The sequence below is a fragment of the Syngnathus typhle genome, linkage group LG3 (genome assembly GCF_033458585.1).
Source record: "Syngnathus typhle isolate RoL2023-S1 ecotype Sweden linkage group LG3, RoL_Styp_1.0, whole genome shotgun sequence".
Lineage (NCBI taxonomy): Eukaryota > Metazoa > Chordata > Actinopteri > Syngnathiformes > Syngnathidae > Syngnathus > Syngnathus typhle.
The window spans coordinates 3574174-3593309 of record NC_083740.1 but is presented as its reverse complement, the minus strand read 5'-3'; the positions used below and the strand labels follow the sequence as shown (position 1 = coordinate 3593309).

The 19136-nt window shown below is 42.9% G+C and overlaps 1 protein-coding gene across 1 annotated transcript; it reads right to left on the bottom strand.

Annotated features, from left to right (window-relative positions):
- Positions 1-98: 98 nt before the first annotated feature.
- Positions 99-18977, bottom strand: LOC133150977 (uncharacterized). Its single transcript, XM_061273646.1, has 65 exons — positions 18879-18977; positions 17428-17521; positions 16823-16841; positions 16709-16736; positions 16425-16547; positions 16027-16223; positions 15848-15951; positions 15645-15757; positions 15314-15538; positions 15175-15249; positions 14861-15096; positions 14438-14519; positions 14216-14359; positions 13947-14149; positions 13771-13871; positions 13573-13682; positions 13331-13507; positions 13226-13257; positions 13049-13146; positions 12943-12965; positions 12851-12872; positions 12751-12778; positions 12601-12679; positions 10766-10912; positions 10478-10689; positions 9735-9829; positions 9532-9650; positions 9284-9463; positions 9177-9217; positions 8859-8956; positions 8622-8644; positions 8519-8540; positions 8420-8447; positions 8245-8329; positions 8020-8166; positions 7732-7943; positions 7512-7615; positions 7299-7417; positions 7071-7226; positions 6791-7005; positions 6630-6715; positions 6400-6530; positions 6197-6322; positions 5866-6056; positions 5611-5699; positions 5351-5478; positions 5141-5268; positions 4733-4850; positions 4363-4581; positions 4059-4229; positions 3773-3922; positions 3638-3702; positions 3433-3562; positions 3232-3317; positions 3025-3154; positions 2683-2873; positions 2447-2537; positions 2244-2373; positions 1979-2169; positions 1731-1892; positions 1519-1655; positions 1312-1451; positions 1093-1181; positions 747-1014; positions 99-655 (listed from the first exon to the last, which is right to left on the bottom strand). Exons 1-65 carry the CDS (start codon positions 18900-18902, stop codon positions 588-590), a joined length of 7755 nt encoding a protein of 2584 aa, XP_061129630.1. The 5' UTR covers positions 18903-18977; the 3' UTR covers positions 99-587.
- Positions 18978-19136: the final 159 nt, after the last annotated feature.

Here is a 19136-nt window from a genome sequence, read left to right as displayed (position 1 = left end):
ATTGTGTTTGCTTTTTAAATCACATGCTAGAGGAACCCCGCCCGAAATATTTGAAACACCACAAACACACATTAAATAACTTCCACTTTTGACAAAACTTAAAATATCTTATTTTATTTGACAATTTTTATCACCGGTAGCATGAAAATATAGGTATGAAAGTATAAAGTCATTGCACATTTTGAAGTATCAAAATCTCTGATTATGACTGTTTCTCAACTTTTATTGAGCCAAACTAGATTATTTTTACATCGGAAAAAAAAAAAATCACACGCCATCAAATAAAATCTATTGTGTACTTAACTATTAAAACTGCACCCATTTAATTGAACACTATTATTCTATTGTGCTAATGACAGGATAATTGGATCATCCTAGTAGAAGAGAATCTAATTATTCTGACAGTCAGGAAACATTGTTGGCATAAATAGGTGATCAACAATCTGTATAATAAAAAATAAAACATATTTTTGAAGCAATCAAATGAAATTGGAGGATATCCAGCAGCACACCTAATGATCAACTGTTGGGAATCTCTAGGTTATACAAAGAGGTTACTCTGAATTTTTAATTCTTCAGTCTGTCAGTCATACAGTAGATGTGAAGAGGAGGATGAGGAGGAAGAGCACACCAACCTCTTCTCTCACGCGGGTACCTGAAAAAGGACGTTTTGTTAGATGGAGCCAATCGGAAGGATGATTTGACACTACCACATTATTTTTTCTTTTTTTAAATTCAGTACTCACCACCGGAGCTTGCAGTAGGTGTGGCTGATGGCTGGTTCGAGTCGACTGTGGGGCCCCCTGGAGCGTTTGTGGGGCCTCCTGGAGCGTTTGTGGGACTATCTGTGGCTTCCCTGTCAGGTAAACCTCCTTGGAGCCCCACTCCCAGTGTATCGAGCTCAGATTGCCTTTGTTTTTGGACCCATTCTTTCACCAGTTCATGGTTTTCGTAAAGTTTTAAGTTCGGCAAGTTGGTGCCCAAAAGATCCCGAACTTCGTCTACGCTCAAGGCCTGGGAGGAGTGAAAAGATATCAAGAACTAAACTAGACACAAACGTTATTTCTTGAAAGGCCCCGTGTGCATACGGACCAAAACAGCAGATGGGTCCAGCGAGACGAAGGTTTCCAGGTTCATGTTGTTGTTCACCAATGTTCTCACGTATTCCAGCGATGCGCCCCCTGCAGTTCACGGTAGAAAAGACTCGTTAATATCAAGCCGTTATTTTTCGGTGAAATTTTGTTCCTTGGGAGCACTTCTTTGACACCACAGAGAAAAGTGTTCCAAATTTGAATAATTGAGGTGGCCTACCCACAAAGGGCTCTATGAGCTGGTACTCCACAGCGGAGACTCTTGAGCGTGTGGTTCCACCAAAAGCTTCTGAAGCGATGGTGAAAAGAACTTGCTTTTTCGCCAGGACACAGACGGACACATTCAAGACGCTGGCGTTTCTGCGGGAGACACACTTTGATGTGAAATAGGCAAAAAATCTTAAAAGAAAGAACTGCATGACAATACCTGAGACTTTGTGGCGAAATAGTTTGGAGGACATTTTCATCTAGGGAACACAAGTTGTCTCCTCCGATAGCGCTGAGCTCTGCGCTGCCGAGCATGTTCCCGTCGTGACTCAGATATTTGGTGATGATCTGCTTGGCCTGAATAGAGAGCCCAACGTGTCCTTTGTGAGAACTAGCGGAGTGTTTCCAGCGTGAAATCATTTGCTCACGTACCAGAGTTGAGTTCCAGGGCCCGTTGGATGGATCCATAAGAGCCGAGAGCGTGTCCACCAACGTGATGTTCCACAAGTCGATGTCGTCACCGGTGGCTTGACGTGACGCCAGTCCTAGAAGTTCCACCTGATCCTCCGGGATCCCTGATTGGCTTGCATATGCCTTCAAAACAATTTTTTGGGGTGAGCCCTACATCGTTGAGAATTATTTCACCCAGTTTGAGAACCGCTGATTCCATCAAACTTCACCTCTCGCAGCTTATCCAGAACGATCTTGAGGTAGTCGTCCTGGTCCACCTTCTCCGTGATGGCTCCCAAGTTGTCTCTGACGACGGTGGCGTTGAGGCAGCAGTTGAACTGGTTGACGTCGAAGTAGTCGAAGGGGAAGAGCTCGTCGCTGATGCTCACCTGTGTGATGTATCCCACCGTGCACTCGCTTTCTACAAAATCAAAGATGGCGGGTCAACTGGGGGGGGGGATACTTTGTGGAGGCGCAAACTTGCTGAGAACAAACCGAGTGATCGCTTGACTTTATTTCGAATGGACTTTCTGATTTCTTTCCTCAGGCTCCTCCGCTTCCGTTTGTCCACATCGTTTTCCTTGAGAACCTTCAAGAAGTCCCTCAAGAAACTCCGCTTTGTTCCCTTCAAAGCAACGAGTTAGTATCAGAGTCACCCAAGACGGACTTATCTCGTGATTCTCAACCGGTGTGCGTACTCTGTCGAAGTTGTCATAGAAGTTCGACGTCAAAAAAAGAGGTAACATCCCAAGAGCCTCCAAGGTTGCTATGGTCCAATTTGAAGGAGGGCTGGATAGCAACACACAAGCACATATTGTAAGAGCACAAAAATGGCAGCCATGACATTGCGATAACGTAGATAGAATCAATAGATCCTTAAATATACATAAGGGCTTTGGCGCCATCTTGTGGCATCAGTAACTTTCTGAAATACCCGTATGTTGTGTTGCCGCTCTCCAGGAGAGCTTCCACTGCGGCGACTTGGACCTCATTGAGCTCCGGGCAGTTTTGTAGAGTTCCCAGGATGGATTCGTCCGAGTTGCTGATATAGACGCCGTCCAAAGTGCAACACATGTTTCCTAACACGGATATGTCGTTCTGCGTCAAGCTTTGGCTCGTGATACCCTTGGGAAAAGTTAAAAGTATCTTCAGGGAGGGACATTTTTTTTACCAGGGCCCAATTGATATATATTCTTTGAGGCCGATGCCTTTTCCGATATTTGGCAGGATAACCATTCCGATAACCGATTAATTAAACAACATTTTATGAACTCACCAGGCAGCTCCTCGCATTCCCAAACAGAACGCCCGGTATGCCGCTGAGCACGGGAGAAAAGACGGAGAAGTCGGCTTCTGCCAGTTCTTCAAAGTAAGACCTGCAGTTGGCTTGAGGCACCAGCGAGTAACTGTGGAGGGACACCGAAGCAAAGTTACCCAAATCGCTTTTACATTTCCGTTATGGCGAAGAGAGCAGACTACTTACTTGTAATACAACAACACATCCGGAGGGTAAAGTTCAAAGTTGCTGACGTCCGACTCGTCCCTGATGTTGTTGTACATGCAGGTTAGCTGTCAAAACAAAAACAGCCGAACTATAAAATACATGTCAGGGTTTTTTTTATTTCTTTTTAACAAACACCCTTCTATTTTAACCCTCTCATTGCGCATGCGCCAAACAACTCACCTGAGTCTCCGCCAGCTTGACCCTGTTCCTGCCTCTCCTCCGGCACGCTCGAATCAGCCTTTTGACTTGGGGCTTTTCGAAGGTCCTCACTGAAGTACACGTGAAGCCTTGTAGAACAGACGACGACAAACTGCCGACAAACAACACGCTCAATAATATATATAAAAAAAAATCATTTGGATCTAAATGAGAAAATAAATCTCACTTGTTCGCGCTTCCCAGCAGCGTCGTGGCCGTTTCCGCAGCGACGACCTCGAAGAACAACTCAGCCTACGCAAAAAAAACAAAATCGTAGTGATAGCACATATGTTTATATCGAACGCGAAAAGTTTTCTCTCACCTGCTTGCGTTTCCATTTCTTTTTGTTGAGCCTTCTGAGAACATTCTCATTGCTGCTCACGCCCAAAAGCAGAGTGCCGGGGATCTCCGTCGCCAAATCGTCTGGAACGTTCTCCACGATCACGTCACTGCTGCTATCTACTGAGATGATCTAAGCGGACCAGGTAAATTCTTTTAAATCGGATTATATTTTTAAAATGTCAAGTTTTGGTCTTGATGTTCGTAGTTTCTAAAAACGTTATAGACCGCGCAAAATGCCAACCACGAGGCGAGCGTGGATTTCCTACCAGGGACACAAAAACCCGGTGGATAATCGGTGGTGCGGTGACGATGTGGGTCAGGAATGTTGGGTTATTGGATGGCATGATTAGCTGAACTCCGTCAATGTTCCTGAAACTATTTGCGGGTACGCCCATGATGAGAGATCCCAGCGCCATGAGGGACGACGCGTCGTCGATCTGCCAAACACCATTTATTACTTCACACATAGAAAATAAAACATAAAAAAGTACAAACAGAGAAATAACTTATAAAACAGAGCAGCATGTTTAAAAATAAAAATGTTAATACAAAGTGGAAGCTGGCCAATACCTGAATGAGATCCGAGGATAGAAGAGCCCGGACAATGGCCTTGGCTTCGCCTCTACGCCAGCCCGTCACGTTGCTAAGTGTACCCAAGGCCGCGAAGAGATCCCTGGGGTCGATCGTTTTGATCTGGCCCATTGACAAACCAGTGCTTTGTGCGCCGAGGGCCACGATTATTGCGGCGGTAATCTCGTTTCCGAAGTTAGCCGCCAAAGCGCCGTCCACCTGTTGGCAAAACACCTGAACTCAGGATTGTTTCAGTCTCTTATTGTGTATATAACGACACAGTAAGGTGACAAAATTGATCCGATTATTTGTACCATTCTGAGATTGTAAAAGAGAAAAGTGTGGTATTAAATGATGCGAAGGAGCTCACCTGGGGATCCAGGTCAGTGCACAGGGTGGTTAGGTTGTGCAGAATGATCATGCTTTCATCTGCCGATAACTGGGTGAACGCCATCCCTGGCGCGAAGCAACGAAACCGCAGAGGAAGGCTGCAGAGATTTATCAAAGAATTCACACAGAATAAACCAACAGCATGGACGTTTTCTAGTGTGGAGTCCGAGTCAGTTTTAAAATCGATTATTCTATCTGAGTCCATCGATTTAATCGGATACAGTTTTATAACAACTGTCACACATCAGATGGTCCTGAGAAATCAAGGAATTAATTCTTTTGAGAGCCTGAGATCAGATGACAATACATTTGATAATTGATGTATTGTCGATGAATCGGTTAATTCTGCTTGCACTGATGATGTCATAGGGGTTTAATGAACACTCACAGTATGGGGTTAAAATTGCTGTCCTGATTGTATAGCAGCTCTGTGTAGTAGCTGCTGACATTGACAGGGAGGACGGTTTGGTTGAAGATGGCGATGTTCCGGAGGTCCACAGTGAACACCTGGAGAACCTACAAGAAGCAGGGTTTTTGTTTAAACATACAAATTAGACACACATTGTAAATTACCCTACAAAATATTCCTCGGAAGTACCTCTGGGGATCCAAATAGGAGAAAATCCTCCAGCGTGACAAATTCAATGAAAGGTCCAATATATTCCGCAAACCATGCGGTTGAGTTGAGTTCTGGGTCGCTTGCGTTGTAACACTTTGGCTCAGACACTTTAAAAAAATATATATATATATATTTTCAATCCAGAGTTATTGACAATGTGACTAAATATGTAGTTTTCATGTTAAAAATCCTCAAGAGTGGTAACTAAGACTTTACAGGTCCAAACTTCTTCCACCCACCTGAGTTGAGATAGGTCATGATGGTATCAAACACATCTCGCCTCACAAAATTCGCGGCAGAAAAGTTGAACGGGCCGAGAACGGAGACACTGAAACGAAAAAAAGAACACATTGGGTGAAAAGACCATTATTTGTTATTTATGAATTTATCTGAACCACTGTTCGGTCTGAATGTGCTGCTGTTTTGGTTAGCAACATAAACTTGGTTCGCATCATTCCGAACAAATGGAAACACCTTGGAATTAGAGAACCTACACTTTCTGAAAGGCCAAGCAGGAGGTGTCGAACGTGGTGACGTTTCCGATGAGATCCTTTGTGAGGAAATTCAAGTAGTCGGCGAGGCGTCGATCGAACCAGGCATTCACCTCCGATCTGGTGGAACTGCTGAGAGCCAAAGGCCACACGCAGGGTAGCGTGGGCTTCCTCACTGCTGCCGGGAGTGTTTCCTGCAGCGAGGAGATGAGAGTAACCTCATGTGAAGACATTGCTAAAAATAAAAATTTCGAGTAGAGCATTCCAGTCCGGTCATGCAAATAATCTCCCAAGCACAACTGTTCCATGAAACTCTCGAAACCAGAATCCCCACCGTCTCCAAGAAGAAGGGTGTCTCGCGGTAGTTGTCGAAGATGGTGCAAAGTTCAGAAACGTCGTCAACGACGTCAGGCCGGCGGAGGTAGCTGCCGAGCTCCGATGGAGCTATGGAGCTCACCAACTAAATCAACGCCGAGGTGATTATCGTCACAGGGTTTTTGTCCTTACAGTACGTCTTACTTGTGAACACACGCAAACCTGATTCCGCCTGTCCTGAGGAATGAGCGACAGGAAGTTGGTCAGATTGGGTAACTGGAAGCCCAGGAAGGAACTCTCCAGGAAGCGGTAGTAACTTTGGTTGTTGGCATAGCAACGTAGAGGTACTGGTCCTGCAATGGAAAATGATGTCATCAAATAAAAAAAGATAGGATGATGTCAAGTTTTGATCAGGTAGGAATTTTTCGTTTATTCCTCAACGGTGTCCTTACCTTGAAGAGCCTGAACGATGTGGTCGTGTATTTCTGTCTGTGTTGGTTCACTGAGACTTGAAATGGTGATATTGAGCTCCTGAACTCTGAGGATTATAGGAACAAGTAAACGCCGTTTAGGAGAAAGGTAGTTCGAAATTGAACTCGTTTATTTCTCGTACCCCAGCTGCTCGACGCTGCAGTTCTTTGAGGACAGGATTTCGAAAAACGGCGAAACATGCTCCGGAGAAAGTTGGAACAGCAAAGGACGCAGTCGTTCCCGGAGCCACACGGACACCGCGGCGTCGCTGACGGATGGATCGGAAAGATTCGCACGATCGAACACAACTTCCAACATGGCTGCCCTCACTGGGACAGGGAATAGGTTTTCTTTACCCTGCAGAATATGAAAGATGGTCAAACTATATGCGTCCTGACTGTTTGTTGTAAATTCCCGCCAACCTCGATAGATGGGGAGAAATCGTCATAGAAGTTGGACAGGAACCGGTTGGGAACATGCATCATCACCATGGCGACCTGGGCAGGGCTGGTGAGTGCCCCCGGCGTGGAGGACAATTCAGCGAGTTGTCTCAGTGTTAATCGTGGCAAGGCCTCAAACTGCACAGACAGGAACGTTCAAATTAGATTTTGGGAATGCAAAATAAAGGGCGGAGAGGTGTGAGAATGTACCGCTGAGAAGTTGCTGTGGAGCAGCTGAATCTCACTGAGGAGCAGAAGATGAGAGAAGGCGGCCAAGTGCAACTGGAGCCATTCGCCGCTGTTGTTGCTTTGGGCGATGCAGCCGGGATCTGGACCCCCCAAATCACGGAGAACCGAAAAAAAAAGTTTGATTCAAAACAATTTCCCGATTCAAATCGATTTTTTTATGACGGCAGAACTCACCGTCGGTGTCATTGCGAATCAGGAAGGTCTCGATGAATCGTCTTAAAACGGACGTCTGTACGCCGATGCTCATGTTTGGCTGGACGTGACTCAGCGCCTGCAAACTGTCGCCGCGACAAAGTGGATGCGGTTACAGCGGTGCTTTGAGATACGAGCTCGGTTTGTTCCCTGACCGCGCTCGTATCTCAAATCATCTGGCTGGAAATATAGTGTGGCTTACATTTGTTGGTAGCTGATACAGTTCAAATCCTTGGTAGTGAGACATGAGAGGAAATCCGGCGAGACTGCGTGGAGAAACGGCCGTAGCCTGTGGTTGAACCAGAGGTCGATGAGGTCGGGATCATTCACGTAGGATTCTGGGAAGGTGTCCAATTCTACTTCTCGGATAGCGTCCAAAATCACAGAGGCCGAAGAATTCTCGGGGTTGAATGTCTGCAAGATATGTAGAATGCCTGAGTCATGTGTTTCCCAATTTTCGATTCAATTAACTTTTTTCAGCTTTCTCTACCATGTTGGCGAGGAGGTCTAGAGAAGCGTTCAGCAAGTGAGAAGATTTGGTGAGCAGGAGCTTCCACACGGGTAAGCTGTCGCTGGAGATGGCCGAACGGTTGCACGTAAAGATCATGGCCAGATCCCGAGCCGTTAGCGCCGCTAGCTGCGGCGTGAAATAACAGAGCGGGTGAATGAGGACCGAAAAGCCACATTAAATTATCACAGGAGGCGTGGCGTTTACCGATGCACACGCAACTTGCTCCACGGAAAAGTCGCAGAGATGTTCTCCGTGGGTTCCGTTGTCCAGAAGGAGCTGGAGTGCCGTGCTGTATAATTTAGAATTGTTTGGTTTTGCGTTTTATTACACACATGCCCGTCTGTCAATCATCTGGCATCAGTGGTTGACCTGAACTCACCTGTTGATCGCCGTGCATATCGTTGTGTCTTTGAAAAACATGACATGAGTGAGTGACAGTGAAATAGTATGTCACGAATAAATTAAGAAAATGACTTACCATTAATTGGGGTTACAGTGCACTGAAGATTGACAAAAAGATGGAATATCGTTAAACAGTCTTTCTACAAATATTAAAATTGAGTGGTTTTGCGGATCGTCACCTCTCCGCCGTATATGGCGCAACCTGTCAAAGAAAAGATTGACTTCAAAATTTTATTCTAAATAAATATTTTCAAGACAGATGTAAAAAAGTATGTCATTTTTTTAATTTTAAAACAATTTTGACATTTTTAAAAATGATTTAAATGATTTATTTGCTATTTTTTTAAAACTAATTATTTTAAAAAGATTAATTATTATCGATAATAATTAGGATGCCTTTCTGTCTATCCTCTCACCCGGCGGAAGGAGTTCGGCCAGCTCCAGCTTGCTTGAAGAGATGGACGACGCCACATGGAGAGGAACGGTTGGCATGGCCTGGTCCAGTCTTGTGAAACTGAAGCACAACAGCAAGGTTACATTTCATCTTTGAAAATATCCCATTTTTAAGGGGACATTATGCGTTGTGATTTGAACCAGAGTGTGACAAGTGTGTGTTAAGTGTGCAGTAATTTGCTACGCTCTATGTATCTTGACTGAAGAAGTTCAAAAGCCTTTGTGAGGAAAAAAAAAATACAATTTGTCATCTTTCAAAAACATTTTAAGCGTGATCTCACAGTGTCTCGTAGGAGGAACAGGAAAGGTTCGCTTTGGATGGCTGAAAAGAGAAGAAAAGAAAAGTTTAAAAATCTCGTTCAACCCCCCTCCACTGATTGTTCCTCACCGGTTGAAGGGATCCCACAAGCTGTTTGAGAAATTCTGGAATTTTCAAGCGTTCCTCGGGAGAGTCGGTCAGTTGATCAAATAGCGCATTGATGATGACGTCTGTCTCCGGGAGACCGGAAGGCGGAGTCAACAGCAAGTCCAGGCGTTGGCGTAAAGACAGCAGACGCAGGGCCTCCAGCTAAAACGAGGCATTGATTTTGATCTTGCTTAGGCAACCGTGGTTACCTGTTAAGAGTGAAATCTCACAGGGTTGAACTCCGGGTTGAGCCGCAGAATCTCTTCGAGGGTCAAGAACTCTGAAAATTGACCCACGTTCACCAACAGCCACTCTGCGCTGCTGTTGAACCCCGATAGGCAGCCTGGTCCTGCACAGAGTCAAAAAGTTCTGCGTTCATTCATTATTCAATCATTGTGAAGATTTGAAATGAGCGAGGGCGGGACGAGCTGACCTGAGACTGGCCGAGATAGGAAGTTAACGATGAACTCCTGCAAGATCCGCTCCTTGTCGTTGATCTTGTCATAGAGTTGGTTGAAAACGTCCAGGCTGATATTGAAAAGAACATTGAGAAGCGCTTTGTTATCTTCATGAGACTCCAGTTATGCAAGAAGGCAGGCTGAAGTAAATATTTGTCTTGTAGTCTCCAGTTGAAGAAAAAAAATTAAAAAATTAAAACTATATCAATTTGAAAAGCTATGGAGCAACTTTGTTGGTGTAACTTAGCATCTTTCATGTCGACATGTAGCATGACAGTTTCACTCAAAACTACCGTATAGGCCCGAATATAAGACGAGGTTTTTGCATTGAAGTAAAACTGAAAAAGGGGGGGTAGTCTTACATTTGGGGTCTAGCCAAGTCCTTTTTCAAACTTGAATCTTGAAAAAGAAGGGATCGTTTTATAATCGGGGTCGTCTTATATTTGGGCCAATACGGTAATAGTGAAATGTTAAATTTGGTTACGCACACAATAAAAAAATTGGTTTTTTGAGCCAAAGCCTTTTACCGCTAACTTTTAGCTTAATTAGCTTGTCGTCAAACATTAGCCACTTAGCATCTTGAGAAAATTGCTAGCTATCAAGAGTAAGAGGAGTAATATATTTATTATTTACTTATTTATTTATCGATTTTCTTCTTTTACGCTTATATATTTCATTACAAAACCATAATTTGCTTTTGTTTCTTTGGGTTTCTTACATTTGCTGGTAAGATTGACAGCTGAGGTTCCTGTGGCTCAGACAGCGCAGGAAATTGTTGGATGCTGACGGCAGGAAGCCCTTCAGGCGCCTTGAGAACCATCTGGCAATGACGCTGCTGTTCCTCAGTTGTTCTTCGGTCAGCACTGCCACGCGGATCTCACCGATCACGTCCAGAATCTCAGGAGCAGATGGTCCGATTGTATTCTCAGGCTATGCAAAAAAAATAAGTAAAAATTGTATTTGAATCGTCATTTGTTTTTAATGGTTTCTTCCTTCTTTCACAAACCATGCTGGCCAGGATGTCCAGAGCCGGATCCAAGATGGTGGAAAGATTACTGAGCAAGATCTTCCATAGCACGACGGAACGTTTGCTGTCTCCGGTGAGATTACACGACAGAAGAGACGCCAGTTGATTGGCCGTGAAGTTCTGCAGCTGGATATTGGACATGGATCAAATATATACAGTAAGTCAGGCATGTCAAACTTAGTTTGGCTCTGGGGCCGGATCCAGAGTTTCTTTTCTCAGGTGGGCCGGATCAGTAAAAGAATGTCAACTCCAACTATTTAGCTTTGTTTTTCAGTACTATGCTTTATCATTCAGCCTACATTTGTAGCCTACCCTACATATTATAATCACGGATGACAAGGGATCTTTTCTAAGCATAACACATTTATTCACAAACAATGGAGAAAAAAAAATATTTTCATGTTTGGCATTGAATGTGTTAACAACTGGTTTATTTTAACAGTTGAGTGAATGCAGTTTTACACCTGAACCAACTCACCACACTAAACAAACTCAAGTGGGAGCTATAAAAAAAAATGTTTTGCCTTAATTGTCATACTGCTTTGAAATAATAATAAATAAAATTACAAAATAAAGGTTTTAGCAGTGCATGGGCAATAAGATTAGACTACATCAGCTCAAACTACTAGGCTGGGCCTACTGAAGCTGAGAATATACTGCACAATATTAATTGTCTTTAATATGAAACCAGATTAATCTTATTTTTAATGATTTCTATTCATGCGTGCAAACAAATGTCGTGTCATCACACTTTTTTCTCTCTCACTGCACTCCTGCAGTCTACTTGCTGCTGCTGGCTCCTGAAACTTGGCATTTTTTGCTTTTACAAGTGCGTCGATATCAGGTGTCAAATCCTGAGTAGCAGCACATTTAACAATGTCATTCAAGTGTTCATTTGTTAACTTTGAGCGCTGCTTTGTTTTATTATTGTTCATCACGGAGAACACCTGTTCACAAAGATAAGTAGTCTCAAACATGGAGAGAACCTTTGCAGCCATGGCTGTTAATTTGGGGTAACCTGGCACAAGATACTGATAAAACGTATCCAATCCCACGGACCCAAATGTATCCTTCATAGCGGAATCGCACTGCAAGTCAATAAGCTCGAGTTGAATGTCAGCTGGCACACCAGAAGGCTTCACTGTAAATGGCGAGCGAAAAAAGCCGAACTTGTTCTCAAGTTCACTGAAAACCTGAAACCTCCGCTCAAACTCTCGCAGCAAATCTGTTATGTTGTCTTTATATTTATCCAAATCGGGACGATCCGGTGCCTTCGGACGCACAGCTGTGAGACATGAGAAGTGCGTGGTGCCACCGCTGGATAGCTGCGTCTCCCACAATTTTGCCTCGTAGCTCAAAGAAGCGCTTGAGTACTACACCTCTGCTTAACCAGCGAATGTTTATTTCCTGGTACTAACTCGTGTCAGTGCCGCATGGTGGACGTGAGCTCTTTTACACATTTACTGCCCTCTAGCGGCCGGAGGGAGCATTTGAGTTTTATTTATTTTAAAGAATCATAACTTTTGATAGAAATGAGCTAGTGACTCGCTTCTTTTTTTGACATACTCAGAAATTTATGACGGGCCGGATCAAATCATCCAACGGGCCGGGTCCGGCCCGCGGGCCGTATGTTTGACATGCCTGCAGTAAGTTATATGTTTTGCTTTCACCAGCAACCGAAAATTAATCCAGTTATTTAAATTAATTTATTTAAATTAATCATGTGAATTCATCCAGTTATTTAAATTAATTTATTTAAATTAATTTAATTTAAAAGAAACAATCCAACCCCAATGTAAAAAATAAAACGCTACCTGTCCACACGCATATTCGTCCAGGGTAAAGTTGCAAGGGACGTCCATAGATGTACTCAAGGCCAAATGAAGGTCGGAGCTGCACGATTAGCAAATTACGATGTCAAAGGGTACAGCGTGGCGACGTATGGTATTTAGTTTACGACGTACCTGTCGATTCTCTCGCAGACGGCAGTTGCTGTAAAATTGCACAGAATCTGAATTATTAACTGTGGATGTCAAATTTGTGAAATTCTAAAACACTTCTTACCATTGATCGGAATCACCAAGCACTGTGGAATAAAAAAAAAATAGTTAAAGTGTCTGAAATTAAATAGAAAATGTTGTTAGAGAAAACTTTACCTGGATGTTGTCAGGCAGACAGTCTAGGAGAGAAAAAAGCGTCCAGTATAATTTACACAATAATATTTAAATGCAATATATGTACCCGTGAGGCATTCTTCTCTACCTTCAGGCGTGGATTGGATGAGTTGGTCCAGTATTTCTCGAATATGAATCTCCATATCAGGCGGCACGGACACGATGGCTCTTTGTAGCTGTTCAAAACTGGGAAAAAAAAGTAGACCACAAATCATGAAAAGTTATTTTAACGACATATTCTTCGGTCATTTCGAAAAATACTCACATGGTTTTGAAGACTGCACAAGGAGGTTGGACCTGCAAAATCAATATTTCAGCTCACTTTCCTGATTGGGAAATATTGCTGAGTCAACACCATAAGAGCAGTCACCTCAGGAACCAGAAGCAGCAGATGATGCAAAACCTCGAGAAGATTCCTCTCTCTGGGAGACTCCAGCAGGAAATCAAACACCTCACGGATGACCACGTCCTTCTCGGGAGGAGTTGGGAGAGGCACCAGCATCAGCTGGGCCGTCTGTCTTGGAGACAGCTCATCCAGAACTTCCAGCTGAGGAAAACAAAAACCATGCGGTCCAGCGATTGCTTTGCTGACTTCTCATATGTGCCACTCACGCTTGAGAAGTTTGGGTTGAGGTCATAGAAGTCGGTGATGTTAGGAACTTTTGAGAAAGAGCCAAAATTTTTCCTCAGCCATTCTTTGCTGTCACCTGAGAAACACAAGTCTGAAACGTACACATAAGACTTCATCAAATACGATTCATGAAAAGCATATTTTTGGCCAAAGATGATAAAATTGTCATTTTAACTCACTGGATGTGTTCAGGAAGACGTAGATGAAGTGCGTGTAAATGTTTTGGTGGTGGACTGGATGCGGATCAAAGTAGTTGATGTGTTTGCTGAGGAGACCAACACTGCACCGCGACAGATGATGAATATTATTCCTCCTAAAAACTTGGAGGGTGAGAAGGAACGGGTGGCAAACTCACAGGGTTTGATAGGCTGGACAGGAGAAGTTGTTGGTGCTCAGGCAGGAGAGCAAGCTGATGGGGATGTCGGGAAGGAGGGGTGACAGCTTGATGTGGAACCACATGGTGATGAATTCCGGGTCGTGGAGGTTTTCCTGAGTAAGAGCGTGTGAGTCGGCCTCGCTAAAGATCTCCCGGAAGTCGGATGCCACCTCTGTGAAGTTCTGCGAACACGGAAGATGTCATCACGTATGAAAACATACGAGTTTGAGAAGGTCTTATGAACTCACAGCTGTGGCAAACTCCTGGATTAGTAAATTAAGACGTTCCGTCAGCTCCAAAATCAGCCTCATGATGTTCTCCTCAGACATGGTCAGGTTGCTTCGAGCTGCACAGTGCATGATACGTGCCGTCTTTTCAACTGCATCAGTCAACTGGAGGGGGTTGATGACAAGGAAGAATTTTTGACAAACAGAAATGAAAAACCTTTCTTTGTTTTGTTTTTGTTTTACCCCGCAAGGATTGCCATCCAGAGTGACGCTGCAAACATCTTGGATGTCGGCCATTTCATTGTCCTCATTGTGATCCAAGTTGCTGCAAAACATAATGCGCCATTAAGAGACCTGCTGTTAGCTAATGGGCCTAAATTAATCCTTCCATTTTCTATCGCACTTATGTGGTAATTAAGCTAGCCTGCTAGCCATAGCCTGCTAGCCATAGCCTGCTTGCCATAGCCTGCTAGCCATAGCCTGCTAGCCATAGCCTGCTAGCCATAGCCTGCTAGCCAGTCAGGATAGCTAGCTAGCTAGCTAGGATGGATGGATGGATGGATGGATGGATGGATGGATGGATGGATGGATGGATGGATGGATGGATGGATGGATGGATGGATGGATGGATGGATAAATGTTTACTAAAGTATTAGTGGAACATACAACACATGATGAAAGGTGAGCACGAGATGATCACTCATTAGGGCTTGTTCGTCATCAGAGAACCTCCGTAGTATGGGCAGGACAACACGTCGGTACCAGTCCTCCATTTTGTCCAATTCCAGCATTTCTGGGGCGACGGGTGCCGGATACGGGCTGTATTGACTCGCCACCTCTGCCAGAGTCCAGTTGAGCAGGAACTGCATCAGTGTGCTGCTTCTGATTTCTGACACGTCTCTCTGGGAAATGAAACGTGAAATATATATTGAGACATCGCCGGTTCCGTATGTGCTTGAACCATAAGAGAATTTTTGTACCTCTTTGGTGAAGGCGACAAAGTCATGGACGAAGCTTGTGATGGGTTTGAAAGTCATCGTGATGCCTTGGATCACCTGGAAGTGGGGCAGGGATTAATTGTATGAAGATTATTTGTGCACACAGCCAAAGTTAAAATACCTCTCTGAGGGTGATGTGGGGGGACGGAGGGCTGTATTCCTGTAGGGGGTATCCAGGCTCGGTCCAGTTGGCGTTCCTTCCGTAATGGACGGTGTTGGGTGGTGGATCATCTGCCATCAAACTGTGAAAGATCAGCGAGAGGGAGTCGTTGCTCAAACCCGCCACTTCGGGCCTCATCAGCAGCTCAGCCTTCTGAGCCGGAGACAGTAGGTGAAGAACTTCCAGCTGGGTTGAGAAGAGACACGGAGAGATGGGCAACATATGTCAGTTAATAGATTTTGTTTAGTGCTCATAAAGTTGATTTCAAAGAAAAAGGCAGAGTGGGACTCACGCCGCTGAAAACCATGTTGAGCGCTGGTAAGTCGTAAATTCTAGCGATGACACTGAACGCACCGAAATTCTTCATCAGCCAGTCTTCGCTACTTTCGTTTGGATTTACGCAACCTGTACAGAGGCAAACAAATATTTTTTGGGGGGGGTTAAACCTCTTAAAATCACTTTAATGACAAATCCATAATGATGGTTAAGTATTACCATTGATTCCATCTCTTGACAGGAAGGGATACATGAAGAATGAGTAGATCCATTTTTGTCTGGCAGGAATCATCTCAGAGAAATGTTGGCTGAACTCCTTCACCCTGCAAGAAGAGGACAGAGCATTCAAAAAGTCGCCGATACGCAGAAGGAGTTTGTTCACCAGACGGCAGATGTACATTGTTTGGTAGGTGGAGCAGCTGAAGTTCTTGGTGCTGAGGCAGGCCAGGACATGTCTGTTGATTGAGGTCAAAAGCGGTTTCACATTGACCTCCATCCACATCTCTACCAGGGCTTCATTGTGGAGAGGCTCCGCATCGGGATCTAAAAAGATGGCTCCCTCCAGACTGAGGTCAGCTCCTCTTGCGCTGGATCTCTGTTTGCGAGGGGAAAGGAGATGGGTAGGAAACATGGGGTAAGTTCTCAGTTGTCTCAGTTTCCACGGGAACGCAATTTCCCAACTTTCTATCCAGAATGCACGGCTGGATTTTTGAAAGTTTTAGAAAAAACAACTTGTCAGGTTGGTAAATGTGTGAAAACATGATTCCATCATGGTGTCATCTTGAACGAAGCCTACCATGAAGGTATAAACATCCATTGCAGCTTCCAGCATTGCTTTTAGATTTCTCATGTGATCTCTTCCGGTGTTTGATCCAGGCGAACCAACACACTGGAGGAAGCATGATGGTGCATCTGGTCTCTTAAGAAAAAAAAAATAAACGTATAAAGTGTCCAGTCAGGTTTTTTGGTATTTTGATTCTAATCATAAATTGAGTGAAAGGAAAATAAAATAATAATGACAAGCAAAATCCCTTTTGCTGATTCATATGTCATTTATGCAAAGATCGTTTTTTCCCTCACCTGGCCGGTCGAGTTGCAGGTTGGCTCGCTTCATCGGTCATGCGAAACCAAGAACATTCAAAGTCATCATTGACGAAATAGAAATGTTTGATAAAATTTCTGTCGGTAACTTACCCTTGTTGACTAGATGAACCTGTTGGGAGAGGAGTGAAAATAATATTTCATCGAAATACTTTGTGATCATTCAGCTGACAAAAAAACCAAACTAGTCAGTGTTATTTATAGGCTTGATGAGAAGGCAAAAGAATACAACCTAAGAATATAGAAATAGATAGATTAAAAAAAACAAATGTATTATGAGATGTTAAATTGAATACGGAGCGCTCCACGTATTTACGCAACACCTCCCTTTCCCATTGTGAAATAATCCAGGTGAAAGAGTAGAACCAACTAAGCGTAGTTGCCTTTGTAATACCTCCTCGCCAAACCAGTTTCAGTAAAACTGTGAAAAATGAAACGATACAATATATAATTATAAATAATGATGTATCAACTATAAACAGTCCAACCCAGCGGCGCCTGGAAAGCGGACTTTAAACCGATGATGGTGTATAAACTATATATATAATTTGAATTTGAAAGCTGTGATAAATGAAACTATGGAATATAGAATTATATATAATGATGTACATTAATATTATATATATATATATATGATAAATTATATATAATTTGAATTTGATTAATTCTTCAGCCTTCTTTTGACCGTCTGCTCTTACCAAAGCAACCCCAGATGAGGTAAAGTAGCAGGAAAATGTAGCTTGATCTCATGATGCCGCTGGTCTCATGGGGATGAGTACAGTTTTGTGCTAGCTGGGGAAGGAAGCAAAGACATTGCACCAAATCATAACAGTTACAATTCTTCATCAAATTTGGATATTTTGCGAGGTCGATGAAATTGCAAAATGCTGCAATGTGAGCGGATGATAGAAATCAGGGAGTGGCCACAAGATACTTGTCAGTATTACCCCATGGCCTTCATCATTCTTGTGTCTCTCTGCACCAGAGAGAAGAATGCTGAAATTCAACACTATTGTCATCTGAACAATAAACACAAAGAGCTCATGATGCTCTATTTTGAAGAAAACGAAATAGGGAGGGAGGTGAGCGGGGCAACAATCATCAGCAGACACACAGACAGACAGAAAATAATATGCATACATTAAAATATCATTTAAAAATATCTATTTTGGTTTCAGTTCCTTTTTAAGAGCCTAAATGGGAATTTACAGCCTCTTCCTTGATAGGTTGTTGTCGAACTGATCAGCTAAACAAGACAATCTGCAGTCCAAATGTCAGAGAGACATTCAAAGTATGAAAATAATAGGTTGACAGGATTTCCTCTTCATTTATTTTCACTTTATTGTTCATTGTCATTCTCACTGTTTTATCATCCTGTCAGGAATTCCGGTTCGTTGACTACTAAAATTATTCCCGAAATGCTTTTGAAACATTTGAGGAAATGATGAATTTATTTCCTCCTTTCAAATCTCGCTCATATGTTTTTGTTATTTGAAATGGTTGAGTACAAACTGTATATTTATTTTATTGATCTATTTCGCTACTGCTGTTAAGCGTTATGAACTTACGAAACGCTTGCGGTCTTTCAAGCGTTCACAACTTTACAAATTCAACTCAACAATTGTGACATTAATATAAAACTCATAAATCAGATTAATATATATGCATATTTGGACTTGCAGTATTTACACATATAGCGGACACTACAAAATTAATGTAGGCCGGCCTTATATATTTTCTAATATATACAACTAAGTTAAATTATAGAAATTAAACAATGACTCTGGAAAAACATGAACAAATAAAATAACATATCTATGACAGTGTTATAATATGTTTGAATTAAATGTTTAGTAATAAGTAATTTATAACAAAGTTTTTATCAAACTAATTTTAATACAAAAATCAATTTATTGTTTCTATGTCTTTGGCATGTTGTTGCCAGGTACACACAACATAAGATTCATCAGGTTGACTGTAAATATTCATTTCCAGTTAATGTTGATTTTTTTCAGTCAGGCACTGCCAACAATAAGGTACTTAAGACACAATCAAGTTTTGGATGTAAGAAGATATGCTGCTCATATTGAAAATAGGAGCGGTTGCCCTGAAGGAACAATAAAACTTAAAGCAAAGCCGAATGTCTTACCAAATGACGTTTTTCCTTCAGCATCCGTCCGTGTGTTGACACCTGAGAAGCAGGTGTATCAGTGAGCTCCAGGTAGAATCACGCGGAAGGTGTCACCCCTAACCTGCAGGGAGGGGCGAAGGGCGTGTCAAAAAAAAATCTATTTTCGCAGTGTTAAAACATGCATGGATGGAAGGTGTGATTTTTTTTTTTTATATTGATTTCATTCACCTCTTATATTCTATACACAACACCTCATAAAGTGTTATTTGTTATTTA

Bases quoted from the DNA above. Each gene is read 5' to 3' on its own strand.
- LOC133150977 (XM_061273646.1), bottom strand. From the start codon at position 18,902: ATGCTGAAGGAAAAACGTCATTTG. The intron at 16,548-16,708 runs GTGAGGGAAAAA...TTTTTTCTTAAG, and splicing joins CCTGCAACTCGACCGGCCAG to AGACCAGATGCACCATCATG. The intron at 15,758-15,847 runs GTAATACTTAAC...GCCTCTGTACAG, and splicing joins GTCAAGAGATGGAATCAATG to GTTGCGTAAATCCAAACGAA.